Source organism: Penaeus chinensis, chromosome 8 (assembly GCF_019202785.1).
Source record: "Penaeus chinensis breed Huanghai No. 1 chromosome 8, ASM1920278v2, whole genome shotgun sequence".
In the NCBI taxonomy this organism is placed as follows: Eukaryota; Metazoa; Arthropoda; class Malacostraca; order Decapoda; family Penaeidae; genus Penaeus; species Penaeus chinensis.
This window is the reverse complement of record NC_061826.1, coordinates 40,735,928-40,750,927: the sequence shown is the minus strand read 5'-3', so window position 1 is coordinate 40,750,927 and position 15,000 is coordinate 40,735,928. Positions and strand designations below refer to the sequence as shown.

Below are 15,000 nucleotides of genomic sequence, written 5' to 3'. Positions count from 1 at the left end.
AGAGAGAGAGAGAGAGAGATTACTCCCCGCGACGACAGCATTGTCTACGAGGATGCAACACACGCTGTGACGAGGAATTGGGGAGACAATGGAAGACTAAAAAGATGTACCAAGAAAGATCAAGTAAATACACAGGAATACTTTTTTATTTATTTATTTATTTACGAACGTGTGCAAGGAATGATACAGTTAAGTTGTAGGTGAAGGAAGGATGAAGAGGATGAGGAGATAGGAAGGGGAGGAGGAGGAGGAGAAGGAGGAGAAGGAGGAGGAGAAGGAGGAGGAGAATAATGATACACAAACAAACAACCCCCCCCCCAAAAAAAAAACGTCATTTACTCCAGCGAAAACTACAACAGAATACAACAAAACACAACAACAGCAGTAGCGAAAGTCTGCTGCTTCTGAAACTCAACGCGGTTTCCTAAATCACGGAACAAAACAAGGGGTAGGGGGGGGGGGAGGGGGAGGGGGAGGGGGGGGGGGGGGGGGGAGGGGGTGCTCTCACCTCTCCCTCCCTACCCCCCTCCCCTCAAAAATGAACAACGGGGGTCCGAGCCGGAAAAAATACCTTTGTTCCAACAACGAAGACCAATAAGGAGGTATGGGACAACGGCGAGGAGGGAAAGGGAGGGAAGGGGAGGGAAAGGGAGGGAAGGGGAAGGAAGTGGAGGGAAATGGACGGAAAGGGAGGGAAAGGGAGGGAAAGGGAGGGAAGGGGAGGGAAAAGAAGGGAAGGGGAGGGAAAGGGAGGGAAGGGGAAGGAAAGCATGGGATGGGATGGGATGGGGGGAGGAGGAGGCGAGGGAAAGATGTGGAGTGGAGGGGAGGAATAAGAAGAAAGAGGAGGAGAGGGAAGAGAAGAGAAGGGAAGGGGAGGAAAGAGGAGGAGAAAGAAGGGAAGGGTAGGAAAGAGGAGAAAAGGAAAGAGAAGGGAAGGGGAAGAGAGAGAAGGAGAGAGAAGAAAAGGTAAGGCAAGGCAAGGCAGAGAGCAAAAGAGCGAAAAAAAAACACACATAGGAAGAGAAAAAAGAGACGTAAAGGGAAGAGAAGAACAATAAACGGGGGAGGAGAAAAGAACCAAAGACCGTAAGAAAGGGAAGAGAAAGAGGAAGAGAGGGGATAAAGAAGTGAGGGGGGAGGGGGGGGTGATCTGTAAAGGCCCTTGAAGGGATAATGTTAACGACGCCAGAACACGACTCGGGAAAGAAAATTAGACGAGGGAAGGGGGCGAGGAAAGAGTAATTAAGAGACAATAAACGATAAAGGCATCCCGGCGTCTTAAGTGGGGTAAAAGGAAGGAAGAAAGAGGAGAGGAGGCTGATGAAGAAGGAGAAGAAGAAGGAGAAACGTGTAATAAAAGACCCAAAAGAAGACGAGACAGGAGGAGGAGGAGGAGGAGGAGGAGGAGGAGGAGGAGGAGGAAGTGAACAGGGAGGAAAGGAAAATGGAAAATGGGAGGGGAGGGGAATAGGGGTACGGTAAACGGAGGAGGGGAAACGGGATGGCAAATGAGGAAGAGAGGAGAGAGGGGAAAGAGAAGAGAGGGGAGAGAAGAGAGAGAGGAGAGAGGGAAGGGAGGAGCTCGAGCTTCCGCCGCCGAATCCAGCAGGCGGGGCCCACTCTCAGCGAAGTGCGATTAGCAAGAATCCCGCCAAATACCACGTCACAGCGGGGAGACAAAGATCGCTGATACTAACGCGGTGATAATTGGTACTAGTAGTAGATTCAGAGATTGCGGATGTTCTCGTAATACTAGGAGAATCAAGAACAGAAGAAGAAGAGGAAGAAGAAGAAGAGGAAGTGAAGCAGCAGCAGTAATAGAATTAGTAAGAATAAAAGTTCTCGTAATGGCCCTGCTGCTACGACGAGCACTACTACAAATAAAACTATTTTATCACCAAACTCTTTTCCTCCTCAGCCTCCAAGCCACGCACTGCCCTTCCCCCTCGACCACCAGGCCGCACACAGCCCCTACATAGACCTCAGCCACGGAATACCTCCCTGGGCAGCCCCCGCGGCAGGGCACGCGCCCCTCCCGCGCGAGGGCCAGCCAGCCAGGCGTCGGCGAATCTGCCTCCTTCACACGCCTCTGTCCTCGGGGCGGAGGCGAGGCGGCCCCGCAGCGCCCCCGTGCAGAATGCATTAGGCGGAGGAAGGGCTTAGTCCCGGCCGATAAATTCCCGCCGTGGCAAAAGAAATACGCGCGGCGCATAATCCAGCGGCGACTCGGGAGCAGGGGGTTCAGGGCGCGAGAAACACACGGCCCAAACAACCGCCGGCAATAAAGCGTGATGAATGTTGCCTTGTAATAGACGACCTGCAGATGCGCCCCTCCCCTTGCCCGCCCTCCCTCCCTCCCTCCCCAGGTGTGCCACCGGGAACACCTGGCACTGCCGTTCCTCCCAGCGGCTCCCTCCCTGCCTGTTCACGCGCTTCGAGAACATTCGCGAGGCGCGCCCGCCTTTAACTGGCCCGTAAGGAACTACGACAAATTGTTATCTCAACGGCACGGGAGACGGCAGACGCAACCCCGCCAGCCGGCATTCCATTATCGGAAAAACATCTTCATCATCCGGGCAGATGCAAACCCGGGCGAAAAGGGGTCCCGAAGCCTGGGGGAGGGGGGGGGGAGGGGAAGGGGCAACTACCCGCCGTCCGCACTCTGATTATCGGAATGATGGTGATCAGTGACATTGCCTCCCCCCTCCGCTGCCCCTCCCCGCACGCTGGCCCTTCGCCCCCCCCCCTTTCCCCCGGCCTTTATCCGCGTTTCCCGATGTTTTAATTAAGCCGTGCAACTCTCCTGCGGTGCCGGCCTATGGCACTCCGCTCCGGCATCGTCCCTCGATTTTTTCCCTACTCCTTTCCCTCACTTTTTTTTTCCCCTCATCTCTCTCGTTCAATAATCTTTCTCTCCTTCCTTCCTCTCCCTTTCTCCCCTTTTTCTCTCCCCCCTTTCACCCTTACGACGCCCTGACAATCGCCTTCACGAGGACGGCGTTCGAGTTACTCATCCCCCCTTTCTCCTTCCTCTTCACTCTCTCTGATTATTGCTTCGATCCTCTTCTCTCCCTGTGGCTTCCTCCCCCTTTCTCTTCTTGTTCTTGTTCGCGATCTTCCTTCATTTTTCCCCTCGGTCCTTGTTTATTCTCTGTTTATTCTTTCCTCGTTCTATCCCTGTCCTTGCTAAATATTTCCTCATTCTCGTCTCGTCCTTGTTTGCTCTTCTTTCACATTCTCTCTTTGTCCTCATTCGTTCTCTCCTCTCATCCTCTTCCTTCTCCCTTACCCCGCATTCCTCTTCCCCCGCTGTCCTCTTCTTCTTCTTGCGTCCCTCCTATTCCCCTCTTCCTCTCACCACCCTACTATCCCACGTGTCCGCTCCAACTCGCCGGGTTAATTCTTCCCCACCCACGTCCCTTCTTTATCACTCCCCGATTTCTTTAAATCCTCCCCAATTTTCCCTTACGAAGTCGCAGCTCCCTCCAGCCACCCCCCCTTTCTTCAACCCTTTCCCTCCCCACCTTTCCTCCCCTTCCAACCCCTGATATTCCCTCTTCTCTTCTCTCCCCCCCACCATCCTCGTTCTCCCTTTCCAATCTCCCCTCTCCTCTCCCTTTCCCTTTCCATCCAACTCTCCTCTCCCCCCAACAATCTTCCATCCCCTTCCAACCCCTCTCCTTCCCCTCCCCCTTCCAACCCTCTCTCCCCTCCCCTCCCCTTTCCTCTCCCCCCCTTCCACCCCCAAACCCTCCTACAACCCAACCTAACCTCGCCCCCCCCCCCTTCCCCGGATGCCCCTTGAGCGGTGCCCCGGAGTAAACAATGCCCCCGTGACGCGCCATTGAGGAGGATCGCCCCCTGTAAACTCCTCCTTTTCATCCTGCTCAAAACCTCCATTACTGCTGCCGACACTTAGCCGTCTCGCATGCAGTGGGCGGCCTCCCCCCCCCCCCCCCCCTTCGCCCCCTCCCTCCTTTCCTCTCTCTCTCTCTCTCAATCTCTCTCTCTCTCTCTCTCTCTCTCTCTCTCTCTCTCTCTCTCTCTCTCTCTCTCTCTCTCTCTCTCTCTCTCTCTCTCTCTCTCTCTCGCTCTCTCTCGCTATTTCGCTTTCACTCATTCCTACCTCTCTCTCCTTCCTTCCCTCCCTTTTCCTTCTTCCCTCTCTCCCTTCCTCCCTCCCATCTCTCACTCTTTCCCCCATCCGATCTCTCTCACTTTCTTCCTATCCCCATCTATTCATATCTCCCCCTCCCTCTTCTCCCTCCTACCCTCCCTCTTCTTCCCCCCTTCCCACCTCCCTTCCTCCCTCATACCCTTCCCCCCTTCTCCCTCCTACCCTCCCTCTCCCTCCCCCCCTCCCACCTCCCTTCCTCCCTCATACCCTTTCCCTCCTTTTCCCCTTCTCCCTCCTACCCTCCTACCCTCCCTCTCCCTCTCCCTCCCCCCTCCCTCATACCCTCTTCCTCCTCCCCCTCCCCCATTCTGCCCCCTTCCCTCCCCCTCTCTATTCAAACTCCTCCGCCGTATCCTTTTCTCCCCCTTATCTCTACTGCGAAACGAGTGTGTACTGGGATGCTGAGAACATCTCTATCCCTCCAGCCGTTTTCCTCATCTCTCTCGTTCATTAATCTTTCTCTCCTTCCTCCCTCTCCCTTTCTCCTTTTCTCTCCACCCTTTCACCCTTACGACGCCCTGACAATCGCCTTCACGAGGACGATGTCGAAAACCAGAAGGAAAGAGTTCTGCTTACTCGAAACAAAGAAAGAAAAAAACAAAAAGGAAAAAAAAGGAACAAAAAAAAGGAAGATTGCAAACAAAAACAAAGAAGAACAAAAAAAGGAAGATTGAAAACATAAAACAAAGAAGCAAGTGTGCGTGTATATACACTCATTTATTTTCTTTTATTCCATTTCTTTCTTTTTGTGTTCAGTGACGCCACCAAACCTCCAAAAATAAACTGGCGTATATAAAAAAGATTTTTTTTAAACTCCAGCTATATTTTTGCTTTTTCTCATCTCATACCACCAGTCAACCAGAAACAAACAAACAATAAAAAAAGAATCCCCAATTTTTCTTCCTTTGTATATTTGTTCATTTTTGTTTTACTTTATGTGCAGCAATGCCAACCAATCTACAATATAAAAATATATATACAATTCTTTTTTTCCCACTTCTCATCATGCTTTCCTCCTGTTAACTTTTCTTTCCTTCAAGAAAACCAACCGACCTCCAACAAACAAACAAACAAACAAACAACAACAACAACAACAACACCAACAGCAGCAACAAAAACACCAACACCAACACCTCCTCCTTCCATTCCCCAACCTACCTCCCCGTCCGCCAATCTACATCCCGGACCACAAGCAAAACAAATCAAACCAAAACAGAGCCAAGCCAACAGATCCGCGCCGGCCATTGATCCGCTCTGTCCACTGGAAAGCAATAAAAGTAACCCTTCTGTTGCATCGGCCGGAGAGCCTTTGGACACGCGCAAAAGAGGTACTTCGCTCACGGCCCACCTGCCGTGGCCGCCGGCTGCGCGCACACGGGCCGGAACGCACATGAAAGCGTGTGTGTGTGTGTGTGTGTGTGTGTGTGTGTGTGTTTCTTTCTTTCCTTTTTTGTTTGTTTGACATCTCTTGCTCTGTCTGTCTGTATGTCTGTCTGTCTGTCTGTCTGTCTGTCTGTCTGTCTGTCTGTCTGTCTGTCTGTCTGTCTGTCTGTCTGCCTTTATTCTCTGTCTCTCACACGCACACACACACACGCACACACACGCTCGCACGCACATACACACACACGCACACACACACACACACACACAAATTCTGTTATTTTTTCCCTTTCCATACAATCTTTTCGAGTTAATATAATATTCTCGAACATAAAGTCGTTTTAAAACAATTTAGTGAAAAGGAAACTGCATGAGTTTTGTTATTTAATAGTATCCGCCACTCCGTTATCACTCCCTTTCTCTCTCTCTCTCCCTTTCTCCCTTTCTCTCTCTCTCTCCCTTTCTCCCTTTCTCCCTTTCTCTCTCTCTCTCTCTCTCTCTCTCTCTCTCTCTCTCTCTCTCTCTCTCTCTCTCTCTTTCTCTCTCTCTCTCTCTCTCTCTCTGACGACCACACCAATCCCCCCCTAACATACCTAGTCCCCACACCCCCAGACCCTCCCCTCCCCACCCAATCTCCCCCCTCACTCCCCCCCACCTCCCCCTGCCTCGACCCCCCGCCCGGCGCGGCCTCCTCTCCTTCAACTCCACAATTTCTGATTAATATCCGATCAATTGGGCGCATTAGCCGGCCGATCCCCCTAAAGCACCTTAATGTCGGCCGCACGCTAATGAAACCTATTTACTGGCGTTCGCGAGAGGTTATTCCCGCCATAACGCGAGTTTGCAACCCGGCATGTCAGGCTCGCGTTCAAGGTGACGCAACTTTTATGACTTTCTTGCACGCATGTACAGGCGTACGTGTACGTGTGAATACATATACGGACGCGTGCACAGGCAAGCAATCATAACTAGAAACACACATATAGACATATAGACACAAACACAGAGACACAGACACACACACACACACACACACACACACACACAGCCCCCGCCCCCATCCCACTCCAAACCTCACCCATATCTTCACCAACCACTCCCCCTCCCCCCACCCCCTTTCCACCCCCCCCTTGAATTCCAAGTCGTTCCTGAAGTCAATTCCAGCCACCCGCACCCGCTCACCCGCTTTCTTCCTTGCACCTTGCAATTCGGAGCACCCTCGCGCCTTTGCAACAGCATGCAACAAGAGAGAGAGGCCCGTCCCCGCCCCTGATTGTTCCCGCGGCGGCCAAGAGGTAGCTTTCGAGCTAATCCGATCCGCGAGGGCCATGGAAGTGCCAACCCCCCCCCCTCCCTCGCCCGTGGCCAGGACAAGCTAATCTGACCTCTATTCCCCGAGATTTTCTGCTCGGGGGAAAAAGGCGATCCTCTTCCCCCTTTGCACTTCATGGAAAATAAATTTCGTTGACTCGTAGAGAGGGAGAGGGAGGGAGGGAAGCAAGGAAGCAAGGAAGGAAGGAAGGAAGGAAGGAGGAAAGGAGAGAATGAGAAAGAGAGAAAGAGAGGAAGAGAGAGAGATACAGAAAGAGACACAAACAGAAAATGACCAAATGAGCAAAAAAAACTAAAAACTAAAACAAAACAAAAGAATGAGTATACATCCCAATCCCCCCCACTCAAACCCCCCTTCCCCACAGCCCCCCCACACCCACACACGACCCCCCCCCCCCCCGCCCCACACTCGATACTACCCGCAATCCATCACAATGAAAGGTCCACAAACTCGACTTCGGCGGGGAGGGGGAGGGGGGGAGGGGGGAGGGGGGGAGAGAGAGGTCACACACGAGTCTCTAAACGAAAACAGAAGCCTAATTAAAATGCAAAATGAGTTTGTGAAGTAATGACTCAGCAGTGCTCTCTCTCTCTCTCTCTCTCTCTCTCTCTCTCTCTCTCTCTCTCTCTCTCTCTCTCTCTCTCTCTCTCTCTTTCTCTCTCTCTCTCCAAATCCAACAGTGGGCGCGGGTTTCCTCAGCCTCCGTCGCCAGGGTACAAGGGTGACGCAACCCGGATGAAGGGTGAGGTTCGAGGGTGAATGAAGGGTGAAGGGTGAGGTTCTATGCGAGTATGGAGAGAGTAGGCTGGCTCAAGGGCGAAGGGTGAGGTTCAAGCGTGAGCGAGCGGACGGGGCAAAGGGTGAGGCCCGATGATGAGACTGAAGGAGGCTGAGGGTGAGACTCGAGAGTGCATGAACACAGGATGACGAGTGACGCTCGACAGACCCGAGGATGAATGAAAAACAAGAGAAAAACCCCGAGACTCGAGAACGCGAGAGTGAAGGGTGAAGTGTGAGCCTTGACGAGCTGAAGAGGAATCCTTCAAGCGAGCGCGGAGGACGACTGGCACGAGGACGAGGCCGAGGGGAGAGGACGAAGGCAGGAGAGGAGTGCGAAAGAGGGGAGCGAAGGCGAGGGAATCACAACCGAGGGGAAGGAGAGAGGAGAATGAAAATGAGAATAAAGGATGTTGCAGTGACAGGGGAAGAGGAGACGGGGCGAGGGGCGATAAGGGGAAGAAGGATAATCGCAGAAGGGCGGGGAGAAGACGGAATGGAAAGGGAGATGGCGGGAAGTCAAATAAAAGAGGGAAAAGGAGAAGACCCAAGAGAGGGGAAGATAACCAGCTAGCACAGAGAAGAGAAGAAAAGAGAAAGAGAAAAAGAGAGAGAAAAGAGAGAGAGAAAGACAGAGACATAGGGAGAGAACGAGAAAGAGAAAGATAGATAGATAGATAGATAGAGAGGGAAAATAAACATAAAACAAGAAAATAATATATAGAGGGGAAAAGGCAGTAACAAGAGAGGGGAATGCCCACACAGGCGTCCATCACACACCTGCACCACCTGTGCCCCCCCCCCCCCCCCCCCACCTTCACTTCTCTCATCCTGAAATTCAGATCTGGAGTTGGGGAAGACAGGGGGGGGGGGTCGGATATGGGGAGGGGAATTAACCATATAGGGGTGGATCAACGTCATAAGGGGAAAAGGGGAGGGAGGGGAAGCGAGGGAAGGAGAGAGAGAAAGAGGGGGAGGCGAGAGAGGTGGAAGAGGACAGGTTAGAGAGGGGGAAGAGGGGAAGTGAGAGAAGAGGAAGAGGGGGAGGTGAGATAGGGGAAAAAGAGGGAGGAGAACAGAAGAAGGGAAGTGATACAAGGGGAAGCGAGGGGAAGAGAGTAGACGAGCGGAAGGGAGGGGGAGGGGAGGGGGAGGGGAAGGGGGATCACCTGTGCCAAACTGAACACCATGAACGCGATCCATAAACGAGAGAATGAACAAAAATATTGCCCCGTTCCCCAATGCGTCCGATCCACTGCATTTGAATTTCGAGGCAGACGTACTTACAGATCGCAATAACACTGAGGAAACACAAACAAACAAACACACACACACATATATATCACTTATAATGGAAAATTACTTTTCAATGGAAAAAAAACGAAACAAAGATAGACAAATGAGGGGGGAAAAAATTACATAGAAATAACGAGACGAAATGCGAGTCCAGGGAAGAAACCTTAAAGGAGACCAATGAACCCCCCTCCTCTGCCCCCCCCCTCCCCCCACTCTGCTCACCTACGAGGCCAATGTCCCTCTTCCTTCCTCCTTTCCCTTCCTGCTTCCGCCTCTCATTCCCTCCAGTCCTCTTTACCACCTTCCTCCTCTTCTTCCTTCCCACATTCTTTCCCTTCTTCCTTGCCTCCACTCCTCCTTTCTCCCTTCCTTGCCTCCTTCCTCCTTCCTTCCACGATAACCCCTTCACCATCCCTTCCTTCCATTCCACCTTTCCCTCCACGCATACCCCTTCCCTTCATTTCCTCTCTCCTTCCTCCCACCCCTCCCTCCACCCCTCCCTTCCCTCTCTCTCGCTCGCCGCCGACTCGAAATCGGGCGACGACGGATTCGACCTCTTGCCTCGCGCCCTCGGGTCACGCGAACCCTGCCTCTCCCCCTCCCCCCTCCCCCGCCCACCTACGGAGATGGCGGGGGTTACAGGGGAGATAAGAGGGGGAAGGGAGGGAGGGGGTCGGCAGAAGTCAAGAACGAGGCGATGGGGTAAGGAGGAAAGGGGGGGGGGTAAGGAATTCGAAGGCGAAAGTCACCGACAGAAACTTCTTAAACAAAAGGATAAAATCTCTCCTTCAATCTTTTTTTTTTATCCTCTCTCTCTTCTCCCCCCTCCCCGTCCCTCCCCGTCCCTCCCTCCCCCCCCCCCAAGCCCCCACGTCAACCCCTTTTTCTTCCTTTGCGCGGTTGAGAAACTGCTCTCGAAAAGTTTGGCGGAGTCTCGGATTTCTCGCTCATTCATTGCTTTGTTAATGGGACAGTTTGATTGAGCTGTGCCACGTCCCGCCCGGGTTTGTGACGCACTTCCAGGACAAATAAACAAAACAAAACAAAACAAAATAAACAAGCAAATGAACGAACGAACGAACGAACGAACAGCAGAGTTTTCCGAGTCACGAAAACGCCAGGTAAAATACCGACACGCTACGAAAATTCCGAAATGCTCCGAACTTCCGAACCGCAGTTATAAATACGAAACGCTCCCGAAATTCCGAATCCCGACGAAACGCCGAAACTCCACACGAAAACGACGAAACAAAACATCCGAAACGCTTCGAAACTCCGAAATCCCGAACCGCAACTAAAATCTTTAACCACGAAACGCCACGAATTCTCTCATGAGGAGGATTACGACCTGAATGATTCACCTCGGGCCCATTGCCGCGCTTTGATCACTCGAAGGAAGCTGGGCGTAAGGAGGGAGGGAGGGAGGGAGAGAGAGAGAGAGAGAGAGAGAGAGAGAGAGAGAGAGAGAGAGAGAGAGAGAGAGAGAGAGAGAGAGAGAGAGAGAGAGGGAGAGAGAGAGAGAGAGAGGGAGGGAGGGAGGGAGGGAGGGAGGGAGGGAGGGAGGGAGAGGAGGAGAGTGGGAGAGGGGGAGAAAGGGAGAGAGGAGGAGAGGAGGAGAGGGGGGGAGAGGGAGGGAGGGAGGGAGGGAGGGAGGGAGGAAGGGAGGGAGAGAGGGAGAGAGAGAGAGAGACTGAGAGAGAGAGAGAGAAAGAGAAAGAGAGAGGGAGAGGAGAGGCGAGAGCGAGAGAGAGAGAGTGATGGGCTGGTATTCGGTGTGTCACTGGCGACGGTTATTTAACGTCGGGGTTTCAATCAAACAGAAGGTCAGAGGGAACGAGAGGATACGAAGAAAGAGGAGGTAGGTGGAGGAGGAGGAACAGGTGGAGGTGGAGGAAAAGGAGAAAGTGATGGTAGCGAGGAGGAGGAGGAGGAGGAGGAGGAGGAGGAGGAGGAGGAGGAGGATGAGCAGGAGGAGGAGGAAAGGTGAAGGAGAAGGAAAAGTTGGAGGAGGAGGATGAGAAAAAGCAGGAGAAAAGTAATCAACGACAGGGAACGAGAAGGAGAAAAGGGTGACGAAGGAAATAATAATAAAAGAAAAGGAAAAAGAAAAAGAAAAACAAAATCCCCGACCCGCAAACCACGCACACAACCACCGAATCCCCCCACTCCCCCCCACACCCTAAAAAAAAAGAAATAAAAAAAAAAAAAAAAATACCCCAATGCATTGAGCCCTCCGCCAACCCCGAGCTCGCGGCCGCCGAAAACTGTTGCAACCCGAGGAGCCAAGATCCGGGCTCCCGTTTCAGTGCAACACGTAGCAAGATCGGGGGCAGAGGGGAAGGGGAGGGGATGGGAAGGGAAGGGAAGGGAGGGGAAGGGGAGGGAAAAACAGGGGAGAGGGAAGGAAGAGAAGGTAAGGAAAGGGCGGGGAAGGGGGGTAGTGGAGGGGAGAAAGAAGGAAGGGAAAGGGAGAGGGGAGAAAGGAGGAAAGAAAAGGAAGAGAGGAGAAAGAAGGAAGGCAACGGGAGAGGGGAGAAAGAAGCAAAGGAAAGGGAGAGGAGAGAAAGCAGGAAGGGAACATTAGAGAAGAGAAAGAAGGAACTGGAAAGGGAGAGGGGAGAAAAAAGGAAACGAAGAAGGGGAAAGCGAGTGTAGAAGGGAAGAGGGGAAGGGAAGAGGGGAAGGGAAGAGGGAAAGAGGGGAGGGGGAGCCGTGGAACATTCTACCCGCCTCGACGCTAATCCACCGAGGAGAGGTTTAGCTACGTAAAGACAGCGGGCGAGGAAAACAAGGTCCCGGTCCGTACGAAGAGAAAATCCTAATTAATCGAACGAGGAGGGGAAAGGAGGAGGCAAGAGGAGAGGAAGAGAGGAGGAAGGAGGAGGTAAGAGGAAGGGAAGAGAGGGGGGAAGCAGGGGGACGGAGGGGAGAGAGGGGGAGGAGGTAGGTAAGAGGGGGAAGGAAAGGGAAGGAGGGAGGGGGGGGGGCAAGGAAGGGAAACGGTGGAGGTTAAGAGAGAGTGATAAAGAGAGAAAGCAGAGAGGAAAGGGGAGGGAGGGGGGGGGTCGGAGAGGGTTAAGAGTAGGGAAAAGGATGAATTGGATGGAGGGGGAGGGAAGGGGGGGGGGGAGAGGAGAGCGGGAGAGAAGGTAAAATCTCAGGATGTGGGAGTAATCTACACACACTCCGCGACAACGGCCCATAAACCCGGCCGTAATGTGTGGCTGCATTAGTTTTAACGCTCGTAATTTCGTGCGAGACAATGTAAGGTTGCATCCAATAACAGAAAGGGGCGCAGGTGGACGAGGGGGGAAGGGGGGGAAGGGGGGAAGGGAGATGAAAGGAGGAAGGGAGCAGAGAGGGAGAGGGGAGGAAGGGAGATGAAAGGGGGAAGGGAGGAAGGGAGGAAGGGAGATGAAAGGAGGAAGGAAGGGAGGTGAAAGGAGGAAGGGAGGAAGGGAGATGAAAGGGGGAAGGGAGGAAGGGAGATGAAAGGAGGAAGGAAGGGAGGTGAAAGGAGGAAGGGAGGAAGGGAGATAAAAGGGGGAAGGGAGGAAGGGTGGAAGGGAGCAGAGAGAGAGAGAGAGAAAGAGAGAGAGAGAGAGAGAGAGAGAGAGAGAGAGAGAGAGAGAAAGAGAGAGAGAGAGAGAGAGAGAGAGAGAGAGAGAGAGAGAGAGAGAGAGAGAGAGAGAGAGAGAGAGGGGGGGGGGGAGGAAGGGAGCAGAGAGGGGGAGGAGAGGAGCTGGAGAAGGAGTAAGGGAGTAGTGGGGAGGGGGGAAGGGGGGGAGAAAGGGAGTAGGGAGTAGAGGGAAAAGGTGGGTAAAGGAACAGAGGGGAGAAGGGAGGAGGGAGCAGTGGGGGGGGGGGGTAAGGCAGCAGAATGGGAAAGTGCGAAAGGGAGCAGAATAAAAAAGGTAAAGAAACAGACCGATATTTCCAAGGGAGCGGAATGGGAAGACGAATGCAGCAGTAAACCGAGATTGTGCCGCCGTTCCTTCCGGGGGGCCAACCTTCCGAGGGGCCTGCCTTCCGAGGGGCCTGCCTTCCGAGGGGCCTGCCTTCCGAGGGGCCTGCCGCGACGTTCCTCCGCCTCCTCCTCCTCCTCCCTCGGTCGTAGATCGCAGCGTCTCCGCCCGTGTGACTTCCTGCGCGGGGCCGTCACGCTCAGCCCTCATCTTTAAAGCCTGATCCGATCACGTGCCCTTCGACGCCCGCGAGTCACAGCACGTTCGGCGCGACCACGAGCCAAAGGAGCGATAAACGCCAAATGCATCAAAAGAAACAAATAAAAAAAAAAAAAGAGAGAAAAAAAAGAGAAAAAAAAAAGAAAAAAAAAAAGAACATGATACCCTCATACCACATAACCCCCTCTTCCCTCCCTCCCCCCACCTCCTTCCCATACCCCAACCCCAGACCTCCCCCCTCTCCCTCCCGCCGTGACCGCTCCCCGCAGACCAGCCCAAACGCCAGACCCTTTCATACGCTGTTAAAGTTGAGTGTCCCGGTCGCCGGGGTCAAGCACGCTGTCATTGTCATGGCATGGGGACCCGGACGGCGACGAGGAGGCAACAGGGAGCTCCTCACTCGCCTCGTAGAAAAAAAGAAAGAAAGAAAGAAAAAAATACGACTTTCCTCCCATCTCGCGAGGAAAATGGGACGCTTTTGCCCGGTCCTTTTCGGGGGGTGGGGGGGAGGGGGGGTGTCACGGCCGCCTCCAGGTCCTACGGCACGGAAACAAATTGGGTAACAAGCGAGACATAAATCCGCACGACCGTCTTGAGATCGGGTGGCATGCGCGTACGTCAAGGGAATATAAATCAGGGATCTCGGGGGCTAAGCCAACCATGCACACGATAAGAGGGCATGACACACGGCGGCGCGAGTGTCATTCCCCCCCCGTCGGACGCATGGCTCGGCGGCCGGACGAACTGCACGCAGGCATGCCCGGGTCGATCGTGGCATGACCGGAGGATGCTACATGGCGAGGGTGTGGTTCGGGCAGCAGCCCCGGGTGGGAGGGGGTGGGGGAGGGGGGTCCATGCAGCAGCAGGTGAGATGGGTGGCAGACCAGGCGGGGGGGGGGGGGGGGGGGGGGGGGGGGACGAGCTGCCTCACCTGGTTCGCTGGGCGCTATGGTGGAGAGCCCCAGGCCGGACAGGTAAGCAGGGTACATCCCGTAGTCGCTGAGGCTGTGGTACATCCTGCGGAGGGCGCCGCTCTCCCGCTGGTACATGCGCCGCACCGCGCTGTCGTCGCTGTGGTAGAGGCGCGAGGCGGCAGTGGCGCCGTTCTCGTTCGGAAACATCTTGTCGGCGGCGGCGTCCAGGGGGAACATCCTGGTCAGGGCCACCGCGCTGCCCTCGGGGTACCCTGCCGTGCCGTTCTCGGCAGGGTACTGAGGGGCGGCTGGGGCGGGAGCGGGCGGGGGCTCCAGGGGCAGGGGTTCCATGGCCCGGACGCAAGCACACTCGCGCTCTTATACGAACAAAATCGCGCGTTCCTCAGATTCCTTCCCTCGCCTGCATGTAAACACCAAGCATCAGTAAAGGCAGCCGAGAGGAGGCCGCCTTCAAAAACAACATTACGCAGAAGGGAACACAAAATAATCATTTAAAAAAACGCCAAGAAAATTCCGAGTCTCATTCTTCCCGCGGCAACTTCCCCGGAGACAAGCTCAAGACGGCGGCTCGAGACAGCGACGTCCGCCGCGATCGTCGCTTCACTCGCTCCGCCGGGACCACGCGCCGCCCTCGCCTCTCTCTCTCTCTCTCTCTCTCTCTCTCTCTCTCTCTCTCTCTCTCTCTCTCTCTCTCTCTCTCTCTCTCTCTCTCTCTTTCTCTCTCTCTCTCTCTCTCTCTCTCTCTATTTTTCTTTCTTTTTGGTTCTCTCTTTTCTGTTCTTCTCCCTCCTCCCCTCTCTTACTTTCCCTTCGTTTTCTTTTTTCCTCTTCTCTCTCTATACAACTCCCTCTCTTTCCCTAGTCCCTGAACCAGACATAATCCCTCCGGCCCTGTAACAACAGAGACTGGCACAG

The 15,000-nt window shown here is 53.9% G+C and overlaps 2 protein-coding genes across 8 annotated transcripts in view; one reads left to right on the top strand and one right to left on the bottom strand.

Annotated features, from left to right (window-relative positions):
* LOC125028055 (liprin-beta-1-like) overlaps nt 1-15,000 on the top strand; it is a 96,621-nt gene that overhangs the window by 38,755 nt on the left and 42,866 nt on the right. The gene's annotated exons all lie outside the window — the stretch shown is intronic.
* The window catches only part of LOC125028057 (AF4/FMR2 family member lilli-like), a 10,826-nt gene continuing 9,901 nt past the window's right edge, over nt 14,076-15,000 (bottom strand). Inside the window, exon 2 of the mRNA XM_047617348.1 lies at nt 14,076-14,485. Within this exon, the coding sequence (XP_047473304.1) occupies nt 14,307-14,485 (179 nt within the window). The 3' untranslated portion in view covers nt 14,076-14,306. The remainder of the gene's footprint in view (nt 14,486-15,000) is intronic.